The sequence below is a fragment of the Oncorhynchus mykiss genome, chromosome 16 (assembly GCF_057628025.1).
Source record: "Oncorhynchus mykiss isolate SJ-2025 chromosome 16, ASM5762802v1, whole genome shotgun sequence".
Classification (NCBI taxonomy): domain Eukaryota; kingdom Metazoa; phylum Chordata; class Actinopteri; order Salmoniformes; family Salmonidae; genus Oncorhynchus; species Oncorhynchus mykiss.
In genome coordinates, this window is record NC_143037.1 from 75,591,092 (window position 1) to 75,609,905 (window position 18,814).

The window sequence follows — 18,814 nt, forward strand, 5'->3', positions numbered from 1 at the left end:
TGTACATCTTATTGTATAAATTATCTGGTAACGTTACGATGTGACTGTTGCCAACGCGCAGGAAATTCAGAGGAGGGCGCTGTCACAGTTTAAATGCGATGTTCAAAGAGGACCCGGAAGTAACACAGGAATGTTGTGTGGAAGTGGGTGGGGACAGAAGCTTGATTTTTTGGAAATGAAAGTGTAAGTCAACACGAGTCTGTTTCAATCAGAGTAGCTACAAATATATCGCCGACAGTATGGCCGCACTGCGCAATAAATCTGACCAAGAAATCAAGGACCTGCTGAATGAGTATGGAATTAAGCATGGGCCTCTCGTTGGTAAGTCAAGCTTTGAGTTGTTTGAATTAGCTCACGTTAAGTCAAGCTTTACCCAGCCCTGTCCGACTACACTCCACGATTTACTATGGAGTTGAGCGTCGACTAGTGTGGGCGGACTGCAGCTCCGACTTCACAGAAAATGAAAGAATAACACGCATTTACACAGTTGGAATCCCTAGTTTTTTGTTGTTGTTGTATAAAACGTAATTTTATGTGACATCAGAGCTCCAGTCCTCCCACACTAGTTTTATTATATGTTTGTATTGCCGCGAAAGCCATCGTTAATCATGGCGTGTAAGTTGGCTAGGCCAGCCTATGTTTTAAAGTTACAATACATGGGCTGGGTATGCTTGGTTTAGCTAACGTTTGCTAGTTATTTTAGTTACACATTCCTAGTCTCTGAGTAGGCCCGCTTAATAGACTAACTTAGATGTCTATGACCAGACAGTCTCAAATGTACTTCTGATATTCTAATAGTCATGTGACTATGGTTTTAAATTGCATTACTGAGCCACATCTAACATTTCTGCGTCGTAGACACTACAAGACCACTGTATGAGAAGAAGCTGAAAGAAGCCATGGCCAAAGCCAAGGTCCCTGTGACAAAACCATCCCCAGACAGAACCTTCTACAGAGAGGACCGTAAGTTAGACATGCATGATAACACAAGGCTACTTTATGCATATCAACCATTAGACTGAACTAAGCTCCCGACAGGCGCAGCGGTCTAAGGAACTGCATCGCAGTGCTAGAGGTGTCACTACAGACCCTGGTTCGATCCCGGGCTGTATCACAACCGGCCGTGATCATGAGTCCCATAAGGCGGCACACAATTGGCCCAGCGTCGCCCTGGATAGGATTTGGCCGGTTTTAGGCCGCCATTGTAAATAAGAATTTGTTCCTAACTGGCTTGCCTAGTTAAATAAAGGTTGAATAAAAATGTAAATAAGAAAGTGGAACTCGGTAATGTTGGTTTACTTTTGTTTCTTAATTTCAGAGGAAGAAGTCACCTATGTCACCTACCAGACACCAGTAAGTATTGATTATTTTGTTTGCAGTTGCTTCTAGAACATATCCTTTTGTTGACAGAATGTCTAATTAAGCAATGAGACACGAGTGCTTCTAGAACATGTCCTTTTGTTGACAGAATGTCTAATTAAGCAATGAGACACGAGTGCTTCTAGAACATGTCCTTTTGTTGACAGAATGTCTAATTAAGCAATGAGACACGAGTGCTTCTAGAACATGTCATTTTGTTGACAGAATGTCTAATTAAGCAATGAGACACGAGTGCTTCTAGAACATGTCCTTTTGTTGACAGAATGTCTAATTAAGCAATGAGACACGAGTGCTTCTAGAACATGTCCTTTTGTTGACAGAATGTCTAATCAAGCAATGAGACACGAGGGGGGTGTGGTATACGGCCTATATACCACGGATAAGGGTTGTTCTTAGGCACCTGGACACAGCCCTTTGCCGTGGTATATTGACCATATACCACAAACCTCTGCATTACCTTATTGCTATTATAAACTGGTTAACAACACAATTAGGACAGTAAAAAATACATTATTTTTCAGCCAATCAGCATTCAGGGCTTGAACCACCCAGTTTATAACCATCAATATTCTTCTGTTTCTCATATTTGCAGGTTAGAAGTGAGGGTCCTTCTGGAGATGGGAAACCCTACATGAGGTCAAGACCAGAGTACAGCGAGAGGGAGGATGAGTATGTTGGTTTACAGATAGCTTTGTGGTCAGTTGATTTAAAGTGGACCCATACAACTAATCAAAGCTTTTCTCTCTCTCTCTCTTTTGCAGTAAACCCTATTCAAGATCAAGACCAGAGTACAGCGAGAGGGACCGGGTGGATGAGTATGTTGGTTTACAGATAGCTTTGTGGTCAGTTGATTTAAAGTGGACCCATACAACTAATCAAATCTTTTCTCTCTCTCTCTTTTGCAGTAAACCCTATTCAAGATCAAGACCAGAGTACAGCGAGAGGGACCGGGTGGATGAGTATGTTGGTTTACAGATAGCTTTGTGGTCAGTTGATTTAAAGTGGAGCCATACAACTAATCAAAGCTTTTCTCTCTCTCTCTTTTGCAGTAAACCCTATTCAAGATCAAGACCAGAGTACAGCGAGAGGGACCGGGTGGATGAGTATGTTGGTTTACAGATAGCTTTGTGGTCAGTTGATTTAAAGTGGACCCATACAACTAATCAAAGCTTTTCTCTCTCTCTCTTTTGCAGTAAACCCTATTCAAGATCAAGACCAGAGTACAGCGAGAGGGACCGGGTGGATGAGTATGTTGGTTTACAGATAGCTTTGTGGTCAGTTGATTTAAAGTGGACCCATACAACTAATCAAAGCTTTTCTCTCTCTCTCCTTTGCAGTAAACCCTATTCAAGACCAGAGTACAGCGAGAGAGACCGGGTGGATGAGTATGTTTGTTTACAGATAGCTTTGCATTAGCAAATGTCATGTTATTCAGTGTTTGTGTGGTCAGTTGATTTAAAGTGGACCAATACAATGTATCAAAGCTTCTGTCTGTCCCTCTCTCTGTCCCTCTCTCTGTCCCTCTCTCTGTCCCTCTCTCTGTCCCTCTCTCTGTCCCTCTCTCTGTCCAGTAAACTCTATTCGAGATCAAGACCAGAGTACAGCAGTGGAAGACCGTACGTTGATGAGTAAGTCTAGTTTAGACAGATTTCACATTGTTCATGTATAATAAATGTTGTAATAGCCTGGTCCCAGATCTGTTGCGGTCTTTGCCAAGTCCTATGGTCATTATTGTGCCGAAAACAACCCATACGAGCTGGCAATGCAGCATAAACCGATCTGAAACCAGGCTAATTGTTCAGAGATGTGATTTCTGCTTCTCTGACATGTATCCTTCATTCATATACACTAGGTAGTCCACTGTTCCACTTGAATGTACCTTTGGTACAGAGCATTCATGAAGTATTCAGACCCCTTCCTTTTCCCACATTTTGTTACGTTACAGCCTTATACTAAAATGGATGAAATAAACTATTTCTCTTCACATCTACACACAATACCCCATAATGACAAAGTAAACAGGTTTTTCAGAATATTTTGCAAATTCATTAAAAAAAAATTAAAAACGTATTTACATAAGTATTCAGACCCTTTGCTATGAGACTGGAAATGGAGCTCAGGCCCATCCTTTTTCCATTGATCATCCTTGAGATGTTTCTACAACTTGATTGGAGTCCACCTGTGGTAAATTCAATTGATTGGACATGATTTGGAAAGGCACACACCTGTCTACATAAGGTCCCACAGTTCACACTTCATGTCGGAGTAAAAACCAAGCCATGAGGTTGAAGGAATTGTTCGTAGAGCTCCGAGACAGGATGGTATCGAGGCACAGATCTGGTGAAGGGTAGCAAAACATTTCTGCAGTATTATTATTTTTAACCTTTATTTAACTAGGCAAGTCAGTTAAGAACAAATTCTTATTTACAATGACTGCCTAGGGGTGGGTTAACTGCCTTGTTCAGGGGCAGAATGACAGTTTTGTACCTTGTCAGCTCGGGGGTTTGAACCTGCAACCTTCCGGTTACTAGTCCAACGCTCCAACCACTAGGCTACCCTGCCATTGAAGGTCCCCAAGAACACAGGGGCCTCCATCATTCTTAAATGGAAGAAGTTTGGAACTATCAAGACTCTTCTCCTTAGAGCTGGCCGCCCAGCCAAACTGAGCAATCAGGGGAGAAGGGCCGTGGTCAGGGAGGTGACCAAGAGCTCCAGAGTTTCTCCGTGGAGATGGGAGAACCCTCTAGAAGGACAACCATCTCTGCACTACTCACCAATCAGGCCTTTATGGTAGAGTGGCCAGACGGAAGCCACTCCTCAGTAAAAGGCAAATGTGAGCCCGCTTGGAGTTTGCCAAAAGGCACTGAAAGGACTCTGACCTTGAGAAACAAGATTCTCTGGTCTGATGAACCCAAGATTGAACTCTTTGGCCTGAATGCCAAGCGTCACTTCTGGAGGAAACCTGAAAATGAGTGGCCCAGCCAGAGCCAAAACCTCTGGAGACCTGAAAATAGCTGTGCAGTGACGCTCCCTATCCAACCTGACAGAGCTTGAGAGGATCTGCAGAGAAGAATGTGAGAAACTCCCCAAATACAGGTGTGCCAAGCTTGTAGCGACATACCCAAGAAGACTCAATGTCGCTTCCAAAGGTGCTTCAACAAAGTACTAAGTAAAGGGTCTGAATACTTATGTAAATGTGATATTTCCGTTTAAAAAAAAATATATATATTTGCAAATATTTCTAAACCTGTTTTTTTCTAGGTCATTATGGAGTATTGTGATGTCATTATGGAGTATTGTGTGTAGATTGATGAGGGAAAAACAATTTCATCCATTTTAGAATAAGACTGTAACGTAACATGTGGAAAAAGTCAAAGGGTCTGAATACTTAACAAATGCCTTCAGAAAGTATCACCACCCCCTTGACTCTTTTTACAGCCTTCATTTTAAAATAGATTCCATGGAGTCGTTGTCTCTGGCCTACACACAATACTCCATAATGTAAAAATGGAATTATGTTTGTAGAAATGTTTACGAACGAATAGAAAATATAGCTGAAATGTCTCGAGTCAATATAGTATTCAACCCTGTTGTTATGTCAAGCCTAAATCCGTTCAGGAATGATAATGGTGCTTAACAAGCCACGTGTGTTGCATGGACTCTGTGGGTAATAATAGTGTTCGACATTATTTTTTTAATTTTTTGAATGACTACTTCATCTCTGTACCTCACACACACACAATTATCTGTAAGGCCTCTCAATCGAGTAGTACATTTTGAAACACAGATTCAACCACAAAGACCAGGGAGGTTTTCCAATGCCTCGCAAAGAAAGGCATTGAACCTAAAATGACAAGAGTGAAAAGAAGACAGCCTGTACTGAATAACACTATTCCCGAAACATACATTGTGTTTGCAACAAAAGTTGGTTACCAAGACGATATTGAATGTTCCTGAGTGGCCCAGTTGTGACTTAAATCTACTTGAAAACCAATGGCAGGACCTGAAAATGGTTGCCTAGCAATGATTAACCACCAACTTCACAGAGCTTGAATAATACCTTTTTTTTTAAAGTAAGCCAATTTTGTACAATTCAAGGTTTGCAAAGCTCTCAGACTTACCCAGAACGACTCACGGCTGTAACCGCTGCCAAAAGTGATTCTAACAAGTATTGACTCGGGTGTGAATTTTTACGTAAATGAGATTTGCGTTTCATTTTCAATACATTTGCAAACGTGTTTTAAAAAAAAAAAAAAAAAAACTCATATCTTGTCATTATTGGGTATTGTGTGTGTGTAGATGGGTGAGAGGAAAAATAATCAATTTGAATCCATTTTGAATTCAGGCTGTAACACAACAAAATGTGTAATGCGTCAAGGTGTATGACTACTTACAGAAGGCTTTGTATACAAACAGACCTATCCGCCCCTAACTAAAGAGCCTGCTTTTACTATGTTGGTCTGATCACATGGATGAATGTAGTCACGTTTGAGACCTGTTTTCAGGCCCCATGTCTACAACACACTGTCGCCATCATCCTACTCCAAACCAACGCCTGTGGTGAAGTCTGGAGGTGGCGTTGTGAAGAAGGAAAACACAACGAGTTCTGGGAGACTGATCCCTCTCTGGGTCCAGTTCCTGGTCTTCCTGATCCTAGCCGGGTTCCTCTACTTCATATTCACTAACATGGAGTCTGCAGAGAGTAGCCCCTTTAACAGAATCCAATGATCAAAAATGTACCAATAAATGTCAATCTGGGATATGTTCTTTAAGGCACGAAACGGTCCAAAATGGGGAAGCACTATTGGTTCTTGAGCTATAAGAATCACTCGTTTTCTGTTGGACAATGTTTTTAAATGTTTCATTACGTGTGTCCTAATGAATATGACCCAGTTTTTCATATTTTACAAATATAATGGCACTTCCCATGCCTGTTTTTTTTTTCTCTTTTCACTTTTTTTGCATGTTCTTTAAGGTGACTTTGGGTTCTGGGAACTTTACTATTGGTGAAAGGAAAGCAGTAACATTTCCTCCTGTCTCAACTCCTATGTAATGACTAGATGGTGATGTATGGTGTTCTGTTTATCAGAACTACCTTGGGGTGCTTCTACTGTGGGTAACAGTACTATCTTCACAAATGTAGAGAGCCCGCGGCCCACAGTAAATGTAGAGAGCCCGCGGCCCACAGTAAATGTAGAGAGCCCGCGGCCCACAGTAAATGTAGAGAGCCCGCGGCCCACAGTAAATGTAGAGAGCCCGCGGCCCACAGTAAATGTAGAGAGCCCGCGGCCCACAGTAAATGTAGAGAGCCCGCGGCCCACAGTAAATGTAGAGAGCCCGCGGCCCACAGTAAATGTAGAGAGCCCGCGGCCCACAGTAAATGTAGAGAGCCCGCGGCCCACAGTAAATGTAGAGAGCCCGCGGCCCACAGTAAATGTAGAGAGCCCGCGGCCCACAGTAAATGTAGAGAGCCCGCGGCCCACAGTAACTGTAGAGAGCCCGCGGCCCACAGTAACTGTAGAGAGCCCGCGGCCCACAGTAACTGTAGAGAGCCCGCGGCCCACAGTAACTGTAGAGAGCCCGCGGCCCACAGTAACTGTAGAGAGCCCGCGGCCCACAGTAACTGTAGAGAGCCCGCGGCCCACAGTAAATGTAGAGAGCCCGCGGCCCACAGTAAATGTAGAGAGCCCGCGGCCCACAGTAACTGTAGAGAGCCCGCGGCCCACAGTAACTGTAGAGAGCCCGCGGCCCACAGTAACTGTAGAGAGCCCGCGGCCCACAGTAACTGTAGAGAGCCCGCGGCCCACAGTAACTGTAGAGAGCCCGCGGCCCACAGTAACTGTAGAGAGCCCGCGGCCCACAGTAACTGTAGAGAGCCCGCGGCCCACAGTAACTGTAGAGAGCCCGCGGCCCACAGTAAATGTAGAGAGCCCGCGGCCCACAGTAAATGTAGAGAGCCCGCGGCCCACAGTAAATGTAAAGAGCCCGCGGCAGTACTGTAGCTTGAAATGGGCACGGGGTCTAATTGACTCAACAACCAAAAACACATTAAGTTTAACTGGAAAATCTCTAGTTATTTCAGGAAGTTAGCTGGCTAACTCATGGATCCTGCATTGTAGTATACCCCTCAGGAGAACCCCGGCCCACCTGGCGCTAAACTTCTAAATGACGTTACAAAACTCTAAATGACGTTACACAATTCTAAATTACGTTTTAAAATTCTAAATGACGTTACAAAGTTCTAAATGACGTTCTAAATGACGTTTTAAAATTCTAAATGACGTTTTAAAATTCTAAATGACGTTACACAATTTTAAATGGCGTTACAAAACTCAATGACGTTACACAATTCTAAATGACGTTACAAAACTCAATGACGTTACACAATTCTAAATGACGTTACACAATTCTAAATGACGTTACAAAACTCTAAATGACGTTACACAATTCTAAATGACGTTACAAAACTCTAAATGACGTTTTAAAGTTCTAAATGACGTTTTAAAATTCTAAATGACGTTACACAATTCTAAATGACGTTTTAAAAGTTCTAAATTACGTTTTAAAATTCTAAATGAAGTTTTTAAATTCTAAATGACGTTACACAATTCTAAATGACGTTTTAAAGTTCTAAATGATGTTTTAAAGTTCTAAATGACGTTACACAATTCTAAATGACGTTTTAAAGTTCTAAATGACGTTACACAATTCTAAATGACATTAAAGTTGTAAACAGATCCATAGCCCCGCCCCATTTAATTGTAGGGGACAATACAGTTCTAAATGACGTTAAAGTTGTAAACAGATCCATTTAATTGTGGGGGACAATACAGTTCTAAATGAAGTACCATAGCATTTTGAACTGTTAATGATTTCTATCCATACATTTCTAGAACTGTAATTGCTGTGGTCGGTGTATCGTCATTTTAAATGTAATGTGAGTTGTGGTTTTGTTAGATGTACTCATGCCACCGGTTCTTTTTAGTTTTCTACACCTGCAGTATCGTTTTGTAACAAAGTAACTTTTTTAAAAAAAGTTTTCAGACACTTGTCTGTTTTATCAGAGGAGATCACTTTGGTCACACAATAATGTTTATAAGCACAGGCTGTGTCCTATATAGGCAATAGGATGCCATTTAGGACAGACGCAGTTTACAAATGAAAACACCTTCAGCAGGACAGCAACTGTTCAGATATACTATTTTGTATCCAGCCAATGAGTCATTCATAGGATTCTCCAACTTTAAAAATAAATGTTTTTATATCAATTTGTCTGCTATTTCTTTATTTCATTTGAATTAGAGGTTAGTAGTATTAACTAGTAGAAGATATAACCTGTGATAACAGAATGGAAGAAATCCTTTTTTCTTTGTCATTTGTTCCCAGCTCCACCAGTGAATAGAACTTAGTGATATCGGTGAATGTGGTAATTCATAACCGGGTGAAATATAAAACCCCAATAGATTCTAGATACTACAGAGGGCATACGGGTCTCTCTCTGAGATGGACGTCCCAACGGGTCTCTCTCTGAGATGGACGCCCCAACGGGTCTCTCTCTGAGATGGACGTCCCAACGGGTCTCTCCCTGAGATGGACGTCCCAACGGGTCTCTCTCTGAGATGGATGGACGTCCCAACGGGTCTCTCTCTGAGATGGACGCCCCAACGGGTCTCTCTCTGAGATGGACGTCCCAACGGGTCTCTCTCTGAGATGGACGTCCCAACGGGTCTCTCTCTGAGATGGACGTCCCAACGGGTCTCTCTCTGAGATGGACGTCCCAACGGGTCTCTCTCTGAGATGGACGTCCCAACGGGTCTCTCTCTGAGATGGACGTCCCAACGGGTCTCTCTCTGAGATGGATGGACGTCCCAACGGGTCTCTCTCTGAGATGGACGCCCCAACGGGTCTCTCTCTGAGATGGACGTCCCAACGGGTCTCTCTCTGAGATGGATGGACGTCCCAACGGGTCTCTCTCTGAGATGGACGCCCCAACGGGTCTCTCTCTGAGATGGACGTCCCAACGGGTCTCTCTCTGAGATGGACGTCCCAACGGGTCTCTCTCTGAGATGGACGTCCCAACGGGTCTCGCTCTGAGATGGACGTCCCAACGGGTCTCTCTCTGAGATGGATGGACGTCCCAACGGGTCTCTCTCTGAGATGGACGTCCCAACGGGTCTCTCTCTGAGATGGACGTCCCAACGGGTCTCTCTCTGAGATGGACGTCCCAACGGGTCTCTCTCTGAGATGGACGTCCCAACGGGTCTCTCTCTGAGATGGACGTCCCAACGGGTCTCTCTCTGAGATGGACGTCCCAACGGGTCTCTCTCTGAGATGGACGTCCCAACGGGTCTCTCTCTGAGATGGACGTCCCAACGGGTCTCTCTCTGAGATGGACGTCCCAACGGGTCTCTCTCTGAGATGGACGTCCCAACGGGTCTCTCTCTGAGATGGATGGACGTCCCAACGGGTCTCTCTCTGAGATGGACGTCCCAACGGGTCTCTCTCTGAGATGGACGTCCCAACGGGTCTCTCTCTGAGATGGACGTCCCAACGGGTCTCTCTCTGAGATGGACGTCCCAACGGGTCTCTCTCTGAGATGGACGTCCCAACGGGTCTCTCTCTGAGATGGATGGACGTCCCAACGGGTCTCTCTCTGAGATGGACGTCCCAACGGGTCTCTCTCTGAGATGGATGGACGTCCCAACGGGTCTCTCTCTGAGATGGACGTCCCAACGGGTCTCTCTCTGAGATGGACGTCCCAACGGGTCTCTCTCTGAGATGGACGTCCCAACGGGTCTCTCTCTGAGATGGACGTCCCAACGGGTCTCTCTCTGAGATGGACGTCCCAACGGGTCTCTCTCTGAGATGGACGTCCCAACGGGTCTCTCTCTGAGATGGACGCCCCAACGGGTCTCTCTCTGAGATGGACGTCCCAACGGGTCTCTCTCTGAGATGGACGCCCCAACGGGTCTCTCTCTGAGATGGACGTCCCAACGGGTCTCTCTCTGAGATGGACGTCCCAACGGGTCTCTCTCTGAGATGGACGTCCCAACGGGTCTCCCTCTGAGATGGACGCCCCAACGGGTCTCTCTCTGAGATGGATGGACGTCCCAACGGGTCTCTCTCTGAGATGGACGTCCCAACGGGTCTCTCTCTGAGATGGACGTCCCAACGGGTCTCTCTCTGAGATGGACGTCCCAACGGGTCTCTCTCTGAGATGGACGTCCCAACGGGTCTCCCTCTGAGATGGACGTCCCAACGGGTCTCTCTCTGAGATGGACGTCCCAACGGGTCTCTCTCTGAGATGGATGGACGTCCCAACAGGTCTCTCTCTGAGATGGACGTCCCAACGGGTCTCTCTCTGAGATGGACGTCCCAACGGGTCTCTCTCTGAGATGGACGTCCCAACGGGTCTCTCTCTGAGATGGACGTCCCAACGGGTCTCTCTCTGAGATGGACGTCCCAACGGGTGTGTCCACTGTTCTCTTGTTGACCATCAGTCTTATTCAAACATCATTTAAAGGCCCAACCATAAATTTAAAATGTGATTTTCTTGTGTGTTTTATATATATTTCCACATTGAGGTTGGAATAATACTGCGAAAATGATAACAACCTTTTAGTGTTAGAGCTGTTTGAAAAGATGGCCTGAAATTTCAGCCTGTTTTTGGTGGGATGGAGATTTGGCCTGGCTGGTGACATCACCAGGCGGTATATTAGTTAAGACTAATAACTAGTTCCGTTTTCCACACTCAGACCACTCCCAGACAGTCCTAGAAAAATGATTGCTTGAGAAATTCTTTGCAAAATAAGCTATTTTTTTTGTTTATTTTTGATCATTTTATTTGAAAACAATCACAGTAAAGTACTTAATTGTTACACAGAAATGATTTGAGAGATAAAAACCACTACATTGGATATTTTAAATCATTGGGACACAGTGTTATATTTCATGTCCATACTTGTCAGTTGTAGCTGGCCTGAGAACTGGTCCAGAAAGGCCAATGTGTCCAGAAAAGGGTCATTATAGTCAAATGCCCTTTTCACAGTTGATTGTAGTGTTTATTACAGTGTACCTGGTATAGAGATGATGACCTAACAATTACTCTACCTACAAGTGCTGCTGTCATGTTCTAATGCAGGAGATGCTGAGAGCTTGAGGCATTTTGTGTTGATGTCTCCTTCGTCGTGTTTTCGGATAACTTGTGTCTTCTCCACCTGTGCTCCAGAGCCATCCTTCAGGAAGGTTTGTCAGCTCAGGAATGTCTCTCCATGGTTCCATCTTTAATGGTTCTCTCAAAAACATAGCAAGTGCCCAACTCACAATTTTATTGCCAAGGCAACGTAAGTGTTCTCCACACCTGTTGGTCAAATCAGACATGTAAAATGGACGTGTCAGTGTGTTCATGGTTATATACAGGAGGATTCTTCTACATGACCTTGACAGTGGTAAGCGAAGACAACCAGGAATACAAACTGATATGCTTTGTTTCACCATTGTTTCTATGCATATCAGTTTAGATTCCAGCAGAGTTAGGGTCAATTCCATTTCAATTCAGGAAGAACAATGAAATTCCTATTCTCTTCCAATACTTTTTCAATGAGGAAAATGTGGAATTGGTTTGACTTTCTGAATTGACTGGAAATGGAACCGACCCCAAACTTTGATTCTAGGCTAAAGCTAGGAGTGGGAAGTGGAATTATACATGACAAGGACTCACAGGTTCTGGTCTCTCTCTCTAGCTCCGAGGGTTTCTTCTCCCTCTTGCAGAGCACTCTGGCAACGATGATGATGATGATGAGGAGAGCCACGAGGAAGGTCAGAGCAGACGCCAGCCAGCTGATCACCATAGGGCTCAACACTGGGTCTGGGTCTGGTGAGGGTGGACGCAACACAGATGGACAGACAATATGAGAAGTGATACTTTATATCTTCCAGGTCTGATGAGGGTGGCCACAACCCAGATGGACAGACAGTCAGTATATGAACGTATAAACAGTTTACATTAGAGTTTATCATTATAATTCATTACAACTAAACACCAACTCATCTACTTGTATAATCATCTGTGTTTCTTTCTCTGCATTAGAATCGATAAATAACCTTCACGACACCAATCCACAAGGCCTGAGGTGGTGCCCTAGTAGCCTGGCCTCATGACACCAATCCACAAGGCCTGAGGTGGTGCCCTAGTAGCCTGGCCTCATGACACCAGTCCACAAGGCCTGAGGTGGTGCCCTAGTAGCCTGGCCTCATGACACCAATCCACAAGGCCTGAGGTGGTGCCCTAGTAGCCTGGCCTCACGACACCAATCCACAAGGCCTGAGGTGGTGCCCTAGTAGCCTGGCCTCACGACACCAATCCACAAGGCCTGAGGTGGTGCCCTAGTAGCCTGGCCTCATGACACCAATCCACAAGGCCTGAGGTGGTGCCCTAGTAGACTGGCCTCATGACACCAGTCCACAAGGCCTGAGGTGGAGCCCTAGTAGCCTGGCCTCATGACACCAGTCCACAAGGCCTGAGGTGGTGCCCTAGTAGCCTGGCCTCATGACACCAATCCACAAGGCCTGAGGTGGTGCCCTAGTAGCCTGGCCTCATGACACCAATCCACAAGGCCTGAGGTGGTGCCCTAGTAGCCTGGCCTCATGACACCAGTCCACAAGGCCTGAGGTGGTGCCCTAGTAGCTTGGCCTCATGACACCAATCCACAAGGCCTGAGGTGGTTCCCTAGTAGCCTGGCCTCATGACACCAATCCACAAGGCCTGAGGTGGTGCCCTAGTAGCCTGGCCTCATGACACCAATCCACAAGGCCTGAGGTGGTGCCCTAGTAGCCTGGCCTCATGACACCAATCCACAAGGCCTGAGGTGGTGCCCTAGTAGCCTGGCCTCATGACACCAGTCCACAAGGCCTGAGGTGGTGCCCTAGTAGCCTGGCCTCATGACACCAATCCACAAGGCCTGAGGTGGTGCCCTAGTAGACTGGCCTCATGACACCAATCCACAAGGCCTGAGGTGGTGCCCTAGAAGCCTGGCCTCATGACACCAATCCACAAGGCCTGAGGTGGAGCCCTAGTAGCCTGGCCTCATGACACCAATCCACAAGGCCTGAGGTAGAGCACTAGTAGCCTGGCCTCATGACACCAATCCACAAGGCCTGAGGTGGAGCCCTAGTAGACTGGCCTCATGACACCAATCCACAAGGCCTGAGGTGGTGCCCTAGTAGCCTGGCCTCATGACACTAATCCACAAGGCCTGAGGTGGTGCCCTAGTAGCCTGGCCTCATGACACCAATCCACAAGGCCTGAGGTGGTGCCCTAGAAGCCTGGCCTCATGACACCAATCCACAAGGCCTGAGGTGGTGCCCTAGTAGCCTGGCCTCATGACACCAGTCCACAAGGCCTGAGGTGGTGCTCTAGTAACCTGGCCTCATGACACCAATCCACAAGGCCTGAGGTGGTGCCCTAGTAGACTGGCCTCATGACACCAATCCACAAGGCCTGAGGTGGTGCCCTAGAAGCCTGGCCTCATGACACCAATCCACAAGGCCTGAGGTGGAGCCCTAGAAGCCTGGCCTCATGACACCAATCCACAAGGCCTGAGGTGGAGCCCTAGTAGACTGGCCTCAAATATGTTTTTGTTGTCTTGGCAACTCAACAACCATAGGAGTAGGCCATACAGCACAAACACATCTGGGATGTAGCACGGCATCACCTCCAATGGACCAGGCTACTGCCCTAGATGTGGACTAGCATGGCCTCACCTCCGATGGACCAGGCTACTGCCCTAGATGTGGACTAGCATGGCCTCACCTCCGATGGACCAGGCTACTGCCCTAGATGTGGACTAGCACGGCCTCACCTCCGATGGACCAGGCTACTGCCCTAGATGCTGACTAGCACGGCATCACCTCCAATGGACCAGGCTACTGCCCTAGATGCTGACTAGCACGGCATCACCTCCAATGGACCAGGCTACTGCCCTAGATGTTGACTAGCACGGCATCACCTCCAATGGACCAGGCTACTGCCCTAGATGCTGACTAGCATGGCATCACCTCCAATGGACCAGGCTACTGCCCTAGATGTTGACTAGCACGGCATCACCTCCAATGGACCAGGCTACTGCCCTAGATGCTGACTAGCATGGCATCACCTCCAATGGACCAGGCTACTGCCCTAGATGTTGACTAGCACGGCATCACCTCCAATGGACCAGGCTACTGCCCTAGATGCTGACTAGCATGGCATCACCTCCAATGGACCAGGCTACTGCCCTAGATGCTGACTAGCACGGCATCACCTCCAATGGACCAGGCTACTGCCCTAGATGCTGACTAGCATGGCATCACCTCCAATGGACCAGGCTACTGCCCTAGATGTTGACTAGCACGGCATCACCTCCAATGGACCAGGCTACTGCCCTAGATGTTGACTAGCATGCCCTCACCTCCGATGGACCAGGCTACTGCCCTAGATGCTGACTAGCATGGCCTCACCTCCGATGGACCAGGCTACTGCCCTAGATGTTGACTAGCATGGCCTCACCTCCGATGGACCAGGCTACTGCCCTAGATGCTGACTAGCATGGCCTCACCTCCGATGGACCAGGCTACTGCCCTAAATGTGGACTAGCATGGCCTCACCTCCGATGGACCAGGCTACTGCCCTAGATGTGGACTAGCACGGCCTCACCTCCGATGGACCAGGCTACTGCCCTAGATGTTGACTAGCATGCCCTCACCTCCGATGGACCAGGCTACTGCCCTAGATGCTGACTAGCATGGCCTCACCTCCGATGGACCAGGCTAATGCCCTAGATGTGGACTAGCATGGCATCACCTCCAATGGACCAGGCTACTGCCCTAGATGTGGACTAGCATGGCCTCACCTCCGATGGACCAGGCTACTGCCCTAGATGTGGACTAGCATGGCCTCACCTCCGATGGACCAGGCTACTGCCCTAGATGTTGACTAGCATGCCCTCACCTCCGATGGACCAGGCTACTGCCCTAGATGCTGACTAGCATGCCCTCACCTCCGATGGACCAGGCTACTGCCCTAGATGCTGACTAGTATGCCCTCACCTCTGATGGACCAGGCTACTGCCCTAGATGTGGACTAGCATGGCCTCACCTCCAATGGACCAGACTACTGCCCTAGATGTGGACTAGCATGGCCTCACCTCCGATGGACCAGGCTACTGCCCTAGATGCTGACTAGCATGGCCTCACCTCCGATGGACCAGGCTACTGCCCTAGATGCTGACTAGCATGGCCTCACCTCCGATGGACCAGGCTAATGCCCTAGATGTTGACTAGCACGGCCTCACCTCCGATGGACCAGGCTACTGCCCTAGATGCTGACTAGTATGCCCTCACCTCTGATGGAGATAGGGAGCGGTTGGCTCTCCCGGGACATGAAGGTTCTCCCGCCCAGCTGGACCTTGTAGAGGCAGTAATAGTAGCCCTCGTTGGAGCGCTGTGCGTTTGAAAAGGTGAAGGTGACGAAGGGAGAGAGGGCGGGCAGCGACTGTCGCACCGTGCCGTTGGAACGGATCAGACGCAGCTGGAAAGAACCTTAGTAAGGAAATAAGATAATGTGACTAAATAGCTACATTTACAAAAAAACGATGTACTACTTGTTCTTGGCTCTACGGACCGGGTTTTCCCGTGCACAGCTTAGCCCCAGACTAAAAAAGCTTGCCGACTGGAGAATCTCATTTGAAATGACTCCAGGACAAGGCAAATTGTAAAATGAATCGAATAAATGAATCAAGTTACCTCCAGGGTACTGCTGCTCGGTGGAGCAGGTGATGTTGAAGCTGTGGCCTTTGATGACAGAGCCTGTGGGAGCCTCGATGGACGTGTTGTGCCAGTGCCGAGGGGTGTGCAGCTCCACTGGCGAGATGCGAGGGGAAAACAAGGGGGTCGGGGATCAATTTGACCCCGTCATTGAGTTACAGAATAGATCCAAATTACAAAACACAGTCACAGTCTAGTAATTTTTTTGTTTCTGGAAAAGATGTCAGGACTTCAGACAATACCTTTATCTTTTGTCGTTTTGGTTAAGTGTTTAGTAAGGAGAACATGTTTTGAAAACGGAGTGAAATGAGGCAGTACTACTATCTATCCTGCACATATGAACACTGGACTTTAGGGCATTCCGTAGCAAATCGCCCTGTTTTCTTCCATTATATATCTAACTGAACAGGCCCCAGATAACTCACCCACAGTGATGTTGATAGAGTTGCTGGGTGGAGAGCTAAGCAGGGAGGAGGGAGAGCTGCCCTTGATCCTATACAGACAGCTGTAGCTGCCCTGGTGGGTAGCCTCCAGGTCTGACAGAGTCAGCTCCACCCTGGTCTGGGCAGAGTCCACCCTCTGAGTCACCAACGGGGTGGCTATGCCCCTCTTATACAGGTGGAAGTCATTCAGGTGGTGGCCCAGTAGCACAGTACAGCTGAAGCGAACCGCCTCCCCGGCAGAGAAGACAGTGTGAGGGGAGAGCAGGGACAGGGTGGGCATCAACAGTGTACCTGTCAGGGACAAAAGGTATGTTATATATCCATTAGGATAGTTTCTAGCCACATACATTGTCTCAACAACAACAAAAAACACAATCACACCACACGTATATTATCAATTGTTTATCGTTACCATTGATCATATGTATTCTAACATGGAAATGTTTTCTGTCCCATAACAAATCCTCACTATTATAGGTGTCCTTGTCTCCTGTAGCCTGGGGATCTGTTTAAACAGTTTAAACAGATCTGGTACCAGGCTATCGTCCTGGGCCTCAGTCTCACCTGAGCATTTCACCCCAGCGTCATTATTATGGGTGCAGGTGAGGTAACTGTGGAGGACCCTGGGACATCGCGTCAGGCTCGCCTCGTGGCCAGAGCACTGGACGTGCCTCAGCCAGATCTCTCTGGAGCCCCTGCCAAACGCAGCTCCACGCAGGGCGTTCTCGGCCAGCCCACAGCCCAGCTCCAGGCACACCACGTCAGCCTCCCTCAGGTCCCAGCCGTGGTCACACACCGTCCCCCACTGGTTTCTCTGGAGCACCTCCACACGCCCCGAACACTCACTGTCCCCATTGACGAGCCGGATGAACGACACACCATCTGCAGAGGGTATCATTTTGAGCAATTCACCGTCTGCATCGACTCCATCCCAAGTAACAAGAGCACAGCCTGTATGGGGAACAGCATAACGAAGAGAGGAAAACATTAGAACTATAACCGTGAAAATACTGCAGAAGAGTCATTGCTACAGTACAAAGCAATACCTTTACAGTATTGGTTATGACACTTGCTCATTACATCAAAAGAGCACATTGAAATACTAAAGCTAGTTCCAGAATGAACAAATTACACCATATAATCATCAGGCACAGAGCAAAAACATTTAAATCATCTCTGACCGAGCGTACAAAGGACAAGGAGAATCTTCAGCATCTTTGTCACCGTTCCATTCGAGAGATGATGATGACGGCTCGATGCGATTTTCTGGGGAACAGACTACTCAAAATGCACCGGACAATGGAGTCCTTCAACTTGACACCACTATAGCTGGCTGGTTAACAAGTCAAAGTATCGCGGCGCAAATACTAGCCGAATGATTTCGGTGTGCTTAGCTCGTACAACTGGCTATAGCATACCTACTGGCGTCAGCTAACTAGCTACATTCCTTCATACGTGTTTAGTCCGTCGCGGTCCTTTTTTTCACATTTAATCACGGATATTTAACATTTTAAACGGAGAGCACTACCCCCTGTCGTTAAAATAAATGTCCATTTAATATCAAACTATTTTTTGAGAGAAGGCGAAGATGATGGTTAGAAACGAGCTAGCTAGCATGCTAGCTAACTAGCTAGCATATAGTTATTCTAGTTAGCTAATAGGGTGGATGGCGTAGCTATAGTTAACATTATAGATACAGTATTCTTTATCATCCATATATAATCAATTCAAGGTGTAAATCCTTTCAAACATTTTTTTTTTTTTGTTTACGAAAACTAGCTAAACACATGTCCGTGACGCGTTGTATTTACGTCATCACGTATGGAAGCGATTCCCAATCGTTCCATCACACATAGAGAGGAACTTGGAGAAGAGTCCCCTGAGCATGCTGGTCCTGGGGACTCTGTTCACACACAAAGTGTCCGGAGCCCCAGGACAGCAACACAATTAAAGCATAAGAAAACAAATAATTACTTGACACATTGGAAACAATTTAACAAAAACAAAAAAACGAGCAAACTGGAATGCTATTTGGCCCTAAATAGAGAGAAAGTACACAAGTGGCAAAATACCTGGCCACTGTGACTGACCGAAAATTAAGGAAAACTTGTGACTTTCCACAAAGTGACCCAGTGCGCCAGTCAGCGAGCATAGCCTTGCTATTGAGGGAGGCCTCTGTAGGCAGACCT

At 47.0% G+C, this 18,814-nt stretch overlaps 2 protein-coding genes across 13 annotated transcripts; one reads left to right on the top strand and one right to left on the bottom strand.

The window, feature by feature from the left end:
- Positions 1-91: 91 nt before the first annotated feature.
- LOC110492603 (uncharacterized) lies at positions 92-8,648 on the top strand. 11 transcript variants are annotated; one of them, XM_090203948.1, is made up of 11 exons: positions 92-321; positions 859-963; positions 1,319-1,353; positions 1,973-2,049; positions 2,142-2,195; positions 2,286-2,339; positions 2,430-2,483; positions 2,574-2,627; positions 2,718-2,765; positions 2,952-3,008; positions 5,886-8,648. In XM_090203948.1, exons 1-11 carry the CDS (start codon positions 240-242, stop codon positions 6,106-6,108), a joined length of 843 nt encoding a protein of 280 aa, XP_090060074.1. In that variant the 5' UTR covers positions 92-239; the 3' UTR covers positions 6,109-8,648. The 11 variants fall into 11 exon arrangements, with proteins under 11 accessions (XP_090060074.1, XP_090060075.1, XP_090060079.1 ...); XM_090203949.1 differs by lacking the exon at positions 2,718-2,765; XM_090203953.1 differs by lacking the exon at positions 2,574-2,627.
- Positions 8,649-11,195: 2,547 nt separating this feature from the next.
- si:ch211-150o23.3 (uncharacterized) lies at positions 11,196-18,814 on the bottom strand. 2 transcript variants are annotated; one of them, XM_021567037.3, is made up of 7 exons: positions 17,816-18,814; positions 17,190-17,576; positions 16,608-16,916; positions 16,162-16,278; positions 15,760-15,957; positions 12,101-12,253; positions 11,196-11,740 (listed from the first exon to the last, which is right to left on the bottom strand). In XM_021567037.3, the coding sequence occupies exons 1-7, from the start codon at positions 17,838-17,840 to the stop codon at positions 11,700-11,702; spliced, it is 1,230 nt and encodes a 409-aa protein (XP_021422712.1). In that variant the 5' UTR covers positions 17,841-18,814; the 3' UTR covers positions 11,196-11,699. The 2 variants fall into 2 exon arrangements, with proteins under 2 accessions (XP_021422712.1, XP_021422711.1); XM_021567036.3 differs by having other exon boundaries at positions 17,807-18,530.